Source organism: Lepisosteus platostomus, chromosome 4 (assembly GCF_059453375.1).
Source record: "Lepisosteus platostomus isolate fLepPlt1 chromosome 4, fLepPlt1.hap1, whole genome shotgun sequence".
Taxonomy (NCBI): domain Eukaryota; kingdom Metazoa; phylum Chordata; class Actinopteri; order Semionotiformes; family Lepisosteidae; genus Lepisosteus; species Lepisosteus platostomus.
In genome coordinates this window covers 63,358,097-63,366,565 of record NC_142614.1, presented here as the reverse complement: position 1 = coordinate 63,366,565, position 8,469 = coordinate 63,358,097, and the positions used below count along the sequence as shown (strand labels likewise).

At 38.2% G+C, this 8,469-nt stretch overlaps 1 protein-coding gene across 2 annotated transcripts; it reads right to left on the bottom strand.

Moving 5' to 3' along the window:
• Nucleotides 1-746: 746 nt before the first annotated feature.
• mcidas (multiciliate differentiation and DNA synthesis associated cell cycle protein) lies at nucleotides 747-8,126 on the bottom strand. Of its 2 annotated transcripts, XM_088630218.1 has the most exons (7): nucleotides 7,566-8,126; nucleotides 7,385-7,460; nucleotides 7,206-7,285; nucleotides 5,545-5,614; nucleotides 4,977-5,233; nucleotides 4,042-4,152; nucleotides 747-3,662 (listed from the first exon to the last, which is right to left on the bottom strand). In XM_088630218.1, the coding sequence occupies exons 1-7, from the start codon at nucleotides 7,668-7,670 to the stop codon at nucleotides 3,210-3,212; spliced, it is 1,152 nt and encodes a 383-aa protein (XP_088486344.1). In that variant the 5' UTR covers nucleotides 7,671-8,126; the 3' UTR covers nucleotides 747-3,209. The 2 variants fall into 2 exon arrangements, with proteins under 2 accessions (XP_088486344.1, XP_088486345.1); XM_088630219.1 differs by lacking the exons at nucleotides 7,206-7,285; nucleotides 7,385-7,460; nucleotides 7,566-8,126 and adding an exon at nucleotides 5,722-6,195.
• Nucleotides 8,127-8,469: the final 343 nt, after the last annotated feature.

Here is an 8,469-nt window from a genome sequence, read left to right as displayed (position 1 = left end):
GATTATTAATTATCAAAGACTAAAAAGACATGTTGAATTTTGATTACCACTATATGACGCAGGAATTTGTATATTAAACAGTGTACTATATCAAGATTAACTCTGAGCTTTTATTTCCTTATCTTTGCCCTATACTAAATCCTCTGCAAACAACCTACTTGTTTCTGAAATTCCTTAAACTGAATGAAGAAATGATGACATTTATTCATTTTAATTTCACTACTTGTTTTCAACAGAAAAGGGCAAACAGTGAAAAATAAACAGGCCTTAACCCAGAGAGTTTGAACAGGTGTAAAGGAGACAGCCTGATGCAGTTCCTGTACACCTAGAGAACTGCTGACCTAAATCAAACTGTTTCTCTTTTTCCAACCCCTGCAAACTTTTGTTTTTGTGTGAAGTGAAGTATGCAGCAGGCAAACACAAACCACTGACCAGAAGTGAGTCAATGTTTAGTAACTGTACTCAACATAAGCAAGAGTGCTGCTTTTGTTTGAAACTCTTCCATAAATTCCATTTTTACTTATGGATTGTATGCATTAAATAAGTTGCGTTGCATGGACGTAGCACTCATTTTCTGTTCAGTGGCAATTCCTGAGGTATCATTAATTTATCCAAAGCAATTTTGTTTACAATTGAAAGCCTTCTTAGGATAAGAGGATATGCATATAATATTTCAACATATATTTTCATTTTTACAGCAGATAAATAATGTTCACTTTGCTGTGTAAAAGTATTATTTTATTGAATCATATTTATCCAGGTTGTCACGTCTAGGGCAATATCGCTGATCACCCAGAAGACCTCTGTGTTACACTTACATTGACACAAAATGTATTTAAAAAAATACACAAAAGCATAATAAAACCGTTATATGAATACTGTATGCACATCCATTTTTTAATAGAATTGTGTTTAATAAGAAAAAGAAATAAAATAAAAACCAAACATCTATAGAATTAGAATAGATTGAAGGATGAAGCAGTAACTGAAATGAGTGCTGTACTTCATAAAAAAATGAATCATTTTGATAACAGCATTTGTAATTTATCTAATGGAATGTGTCACAGTGAAGCAAAGTATTTTCCTTTCCTCCAGCATAAATGTATTTCTTGCTTTCTTCTCTCACCATTCAATTGTAGAAGAGGTTCATCCTAAAGTTTAATTGCCTATAATGAGAAGTATCGTGTACAGTTGTATGTTTTAATTTCATTTCTTTTTACTTTAATAAGGAAGCCCATCACTAAATCTTTCATAGGCATGGTTAATGTTCATTACTTAATATTACAGTATCTTGCTTCCCAGTCTGATTTTATTATAGTGCTACTGTAAATATTCCAAATACTTCACTGTATCTGATCTAGTTTGATTCTTTTTAATTTATAGTCAGTACTTTTGTAATCATGAGTACTCTACATTAATGTGAATAGTTATTGTGGTATACTTTAAATAAAAATATGGTAAATTACTAAATCTGCGCTGAGTTGAATGAGATCACTAGACATATTCTTTAAAAATCACATTTTTGTGGTGACAGAATGGAGAGGTCCACAAGGACACTTTTCTTCTCTTGTTGTAAAGCGTGAGGGTAACATTATGATATGGGGACACAGTAAATGGAAGATTGTCAAGTTGCATTCGATTGATATCTTGAGCAGCAAGAATTATTGTAACCTAACCTGGGGATCGTAAGTGTCATTTTAGTGCAAAGCTGATTGGAAGAGTGTTGTGGTCCACCATAACCTGAAGGACACTGAATAAAACTAGTGAATTGCTTCAAAGGTAGTGAATGATCTAGACGGCAATTTTTAAAATAATCTACAGAGTTACAGTACCTAATACAAAAGATTTGACACTTTCCTGGATAGAAGAAAGAAACATTTAGAATGGCACCCGACTATCATAGTATAACTCTTAAAGTAGCAACCATTATTGTTTCTCCAATCATGAAGGCATTAAAATACTGGCATCCTCAAGACAAGGAATTTTGTTAAATAATACATTGTGTTAAACTAAACATATTTATACATTTGACCTCTTCCATATTTAATATTCATTTGTCTATGCAATCTGTCTGTAATTTTATTTAAGAAACAAGGTTTTTAGTCACCTTTAATAACGTAGCCACTTGCAGACATAAACATTGGTATGCATTTTCTTAAATGATTTAATTCAGTATGACATATTTCTAGGGTAAAAGAGTTTAACAGACTTAGAAGTAGCGTCACTGATAACAGCCTACAGCAGTTCAAACAATATTTGTTATACGTAATGTATTGGTGGAAAAAAAAGGTTTCAGACATGGGGTGTCAATCACAACGGCTTTGGCTCAGACTCCGGACAAGAAAATCAGTTGTGACTGAATTTTCATTTTATTCATTTCCTTACACTACCTTCCAATAAGATAGTCAAAAACAGGAAGAGTCTACTGAAGCTGATCCCATACAAAGTTCAATGCACTTGCTTAAAAACATGTGCATATTTGATTTATATAAATAAAATGTGAAGACAAATCTTTTCATTTAAAAATTCAAGTATTTTTTACTCCATTTCCCAACAATGTTATTATACATTTTCTATAAGTTAAGCGCAAACTTTTGTATCCTTCAATGAGTGTTGCAAACGTGTAAACATAATTGGAGAATAAAAATATATACAGGTACATATGTAGAACATTACATAATTACACTGAGGTCACCATCTCTCCAGCAGCATTACTTATTACGAATGTAATAATTTTTTTTTCAAAGGACATTTTGCCATGGTGCCATTTTAAGGCAAACAGACAAATTCAAACCAAGCAAGGAGAATCATCCCAATTGGAACATTACTATTGTACCCTCAAGGTACTTCATTCAGTTTGCTCCAATAAAATGCCTAACCGTAACAAACGTACAGTTAAGTAGCTTTGGATAAAAGCACCAGCCGAATGAATTAATAATGCAGGCATTTTTGACAAAACAAAAAAGAAAAGATGGCTGCATGTTTTGTGCCGAACTCAGTTTCAGTATGAAAATACACCACCCTAGAGTTTAAAAAAAGCCCTTTTTTTTCTCTTCCAGGTGGTTTTCAAGGCAGGAGCCAAAACTGAGCAACAGAACATTGTTTATTAAAAGAGTATGTAAGTGCGGCAGTGCACAAATGGATTCATCGTATGCTCTGCTCATTCTGAGAAGTCGTCTCTGGCTAGTGTAGTTAGCTGAAAGCCCATTCTAACTTGGTACCCATCGGAATTTGTACCCCCCACTAGGAGTTCTTGTGGTGAAAGCATTTCCCTGGGGAAAAGCCAGGGTTCTGATCGTACAGTGATCTCTAATGGAGGTTTTAAAGGACATTCCTTCTTCCATGTCACCACCATCTACAACGATGGAGTTACGCGTCGTGCAGGTCTTCAGTCCATTGAAGGCACCGTGCATATTTATTGTTCCCGTCCCCTGGTTGTCACTGCCGTTTTCTTCTGCCTCTTGCTGCAACCTTGGCTGCTTGGAGTCTCTGTGCAAAACCGCGTTGCACTTGTCTGTGATGTCTTTCAAGATGTCATCCATCTCTTTGCAGCCGGGAACGGGCTCGAAACAATCCTCCAGCCTCCGTCTTTTAATGCCCCCATTCCCTTGGCAGGATTCTGCTGTGGGGTGATTTGCATTGTTGGGCTGTGTCATCAGCCTCTGAAACAACAAGGAAAAGATCAGATTTAAGCACGCAGTTCCTTGCAGTCTTTCTCGTTTTTACCTATGGTCTTTGGAACCACCTACTGTAGATCGCTGTAATTGCACATTGAATTCAAGGCATCAGAGCTCTGATGCAATATGAGAGCACTCTGCCTTTCTGAATACAATAGAAACAGAACTCCCAGAAGCCACAAATTACAGTCGACAATGCAAGTCTTTAGCAAGCTAGTGTGCGTATTTAAAATGTATGGCTGTTTAACTGTGCCTCGATGTGGTAATGAAAACAAGCCCTTAACAGCATCATTGTCATGTTCTAGCTCTAAATTAAACCAGCATTAAAAGACAGCAAACACAGCTCCTTCCTGAGTGTACCTACATCAAGTACTGAGGCCAGATGTTTGGCTTGGTCTGCAAGCTCTTTCAGATGGATGTTTCTCTCCTGTAGAGATGTAATCTCTTCTTGCTTTCTGTTCAATGTGACATGGAGCTGTTTGAAAAAAAGAAAACACAAAATGTCCTATTGAATATCCTTAATTTTTTAAAAAGTGCATGTAACTAGAAAGCTTACAACTGGGATAACAATGAGAGTCTAGTGATTGAAAAGAACTGAAGACTTTGTGAATCATTGTGATAAGAACTAAATAAAGTATTTTATAAGTAAAGAACTGGAAACTCTTATTTGACATTTACTTCAATTGTATTAGTGATAGTTTTATTTGCTTGGTATTGGATTACTATATTGACAAATTGTATTATTACAAAACATTTTTTTAAAAGGTGGATTAACCAGTTTTACTATAATCTGACCAGATTAGGAGCTAGAAAAACAGTCAGAACTGTAAGTGAACACAATGCATGTATTCCAGATGTTGTGGAATTACATCAGAAGACTTAAATACAAAATAACTGATTTTTTTTATTTCTGAATCTTCATTACTAAACATTCTATGGTGCCTTACATATACAAAACTGGGACATTTCAAAATAGTGCTTAGCACAAAACATTTCAATATTTATCACTATTGAAACAGATCAATATGTATTGGTATAACTCTCCTTATATGTTACTATATTCTTATCAGTATCTAAGCTCTCAATCAATACAGAGAGGTGCCAAAATAAAGCAAGTCCACTCCTACAAAGTTTCAAGCACTCTTTGTCTACCCTGCCAATGTGATGCAGTGCGATGCTTAAGACAGCAGAGCTGCCCGTCTATGTTTGTGAGAGCACAAAAAGAAAAACAAGATCAAACAGGCTAGTACGTCAGGGGAATCTGAACTTTGGGTATTGGCTTCTGCTCTTCTCACCCACCTGATTGTTAGCTTGCAAGGCATCTCCCAGAGCCTTCTGATTGTGATCAGCCACATGCTTCCAGTACTGCTCGGCATGAGGACTTAGGCCCTCGTGCGGCGCGTGGCTCAGGGCGGTGTAAGTCATGGTGCTGTGCAGGCTGTGTTCCGGTAAAGTGGGGATGGGTGACATGACACAGCCCTCAAAGTCAGCGACATCACAGCTGGGGAGCTGCAGGCTGACAGAATCGAGGCAGGGCTGCATCAGCGCAGGGTGGTCTGTGAAAAATAACGAAACACATATTACCGCTGAATTTCATTTTGTACACTTGAGGAAAAATATATATTGATTAGGCTGCCAAATATCCTTTCTGCACATTTTCTGTTGAAACAGCTTTTAATTACAAGGAAAGTAGGGAGAAATGAACTTTTGTAATAAAGTCTGTCCCCACCTCCATGTTCTCTTCTCCGTCAGCTTTTTCAAAATGAGCATTCAAACTTTATGATTTATGCATGCAAAAATATAGACAGCTCCTTACGCGCTGTCGTACGTGCAAAAACCAGTAGCGATGGCAATGAAATATACTCACCAGGAACCATGTGGCCAACAGCATCCTCAAACTCGGGAAGATCGTAGCCTGAATTGGGTATCTGCGCATTCTGTGGATGAAAAAAATGGCAATGTTTTAAAATGCAAGCGATTATAATATATGTAAAAAAGAGACGAGATAAAATGCCCTTAGTTTCAAAACTTTATGTCTTCATACCTGAAAGTCGTATTCCCAGTATGGAAACCGCATGTAACTACAAGTTTCAATTGCCATGTCAACTATATTGTTATAATATGCAAAATCCCCAAGCTTCCTCAGTTCAACGGAAGCGTGTTATCCGCTCTGTAGGTGACTGTGTCAACTGACGCGAAAGCCCGTGTCAGGCGTCCTCCGAGCCCTGCTTGGGAAAATTACACACCCGGGGGCGACTGTGCAGGTGCCACGCGCTCCGCGGACTGGCGCCCGCCTGCCAGGATTGCCTCTATACGTCCCTCGCCCTGCGATCCCATAGGCTCGCCGCACGAGCCAACCACAGCGCCCGCCTCGCGCATTCCCCCGCACTGCAGCGCAAACAGGGACAGCGCCTCGGGCGCCGCTCGCACCGCGTGCCCCAGCACTCCGCCCCTGGAACCCGGACAGGGGAGTTGTAAGGAACTGCTCTCCTCTCATCCACCCTGCGTTCTCTCACGAATTAACTATTCCATTCCCAGCGTACCGACTGTTTGGGGCTCTCATATACAGCACTAAAGATGCTCTGGTCTAACATGTATTTTAATTTTCATTCAGTCTTCTCGTACTGAACAACAATACATTCCCTATAATAATAATAATAATAATAATAAATGTAAATAGTTTCCTTAACTATAAATTCACTGATAAATAAGCCTACTGCTAGAGTATAAAAAGTGAGCACTTAATACTCATTACAGTTGTTCGCTTTTATAATACTGTAAATAGCAAATGTCCTTTACCTTAGTAGCAGCAGTGGCAATTATTAACGTATGAGTCAAAACATTTTAATATTACATTTCTTTAGACCCCCTTGATAAACTCAGACGATAATATGCGAACCAGTGATGTAATTATACTACGAGCACCTATTACCTTAACTCCTGTCGGTTACACGCTCAGTTTCACACCACCTGTGTCACTGTTCTACGAATTTTACCAGGCCCATCGCAGGGGAAAAAAAATCTTGTCAGGTGCTGACATGTAAGGTACCCTGCTGAAGAACAGTCAGAGGCTAAGGTTTTTCGTCTACGATATTCCGTTTGCGCAGTGTGGTGCTGGGATTTCAGCGTATTTCAGAGGGGAATCTAACAGGTTTTCAGTTGCCAAAACAAACCGCAGGCACGTGGCGACACCACAGATAGTAGTACAGACATTGGAGATCTAGAGAGCCATTGTGCTGTATAACAGAATTGTGTTTCTACGCTATTATCCTATATCCCCACACCCACACACCAACCCCTCTCCTGATTTCTGCGGTTAAAGTAGAAATAGCAGGGAGGTGAAATTCTACCTGTGTGCAATAGCAAACATGCACAAAAATCGACGTCACTAAAACAAGTAACAAGCTTTCCTCTCATTTTAAAATAAAACAAAAGGTTTGAAGTGTTGGTTAGCCTAAGCGGTATAGTTTAAGCTTATTTAGTATAAGGATGTGTTAAGGTGATGTTTGTAGTAGAACAGTACAGTACCTGTTGCTGCACTGAGCCGCTCTCCCGCTGCAGAACGGAAGTACATTCTTCCAGATCTTGCCAAGCGATCGTTGCGAAGGCTGTTAAATAAATACACATTACAGTCCACACCACGACTATGTTTCTTACACTTCAATTAAGTGAATAAACCTGACAAAAGACAAAAACATGATGACTACCTTCATCAACGATATTGGACGTCTCTTCAATGTAAATGGAAACTGGAACGTTGCCCGTGACAATTTTCGGAGGTTCCTGAAAGTAAAATATATTGTTGTTGTTTTTTTTGTTTTTGTTTACTGAATTAACCGCATAACGGCACTTAAACAGGCAGAAGCACTGGACAGTAAATTATTGTACCTTTTTGCTGTCTTCCTTGGATGGTTTCCTGTCTTGAATACGAGAGGAGAAATTCGCCAGGCTGTTGGGGCATAGTCTTCCGAATGCTTTTCTTTCATTTTGCATTTTAGTATAATCAGTATTTCCTCTGAAATGCGATTCCGGGTTAACATGCGTTAGCGATCACATTGGTTTCTGGAAGTTAGGCTCTATATTGTCTTTATAGTTGGCGAAAAAAAAATGCCGTTATGTGTTATTTATTTCCTCATCCAATCACTGCGTTTTCCACCAAATCTCCAAGGTAGAGAGGCGTCCCTGGAGATGTTTGAGGATGCGGGAAGCTAAAAGTCCTTATTTTAATTAAACCTGAGCGCCAGGGGTGGCGCCTTGCGCTGTGACAATCTGTGAAGAGCAAAGGCGCTAACACTGAACAGCCTTCACTGCCCTCTTGGGACAACATAATACTGCGGTCGTTATGCACAGTGCAGCCAGATTTGCGCCGTTTTGTCACAAGTGGCGCCAGCAGAACCTTAACTGTAAATATGTTCACTTTTATTGTATTGTTTTATTATAAAAGTACACATTTAATACGCATTTCAAAAGTTCACTTTTGAACGTAAAAACGTCTTCTTGATTTTTGTTTATCAAGAGAGCCTAAAGAAAAGGGAAAAGTCAGTTGTTAATATGTGTTCCAGGATAGTGCAATTATTAGGCAACATTTGCATTATAGCCTGAAAAAAATAAAAATAGCCCAAAAAATGTAAAACACGTGACAAAGTAAAAAAAATATGATTTGATTGTTCGCCCATGATAAATATTTACAAAGTAACACAAAATCCTATACAAAATACTGTTCTGATGCTACTAAATTTACGTTATTTTAACCATGGACAAATTAAGTCGTGTAAACTATTTGGATTTTTTT

Excerpts from the sequence above, each read along its gene's own strand:
- mcidas (XM_088630218.1), bottom strand. The coding sequence starts at position 7,670 with ATGCAAAATGAAAGAAAAGCATTCGGAAGACTATGCCCCAACAGCCTG. Across the intron at positions 7,461-7,565 it reads CCAAGGAAGACAGCAAAAAG|GAACCTCCGAAAATTGTCAC; the intron begins GTACAATAATTT and ends TTTTACTTTCAG. Across the intron at positions 3,663-4,041 it reads ATCTGGCCTCAGTACTTGAT|AGGCTGATGACACAGCCCAA; the intron begins GTAGGTACACTC and ends TTGTTGTTTCAG.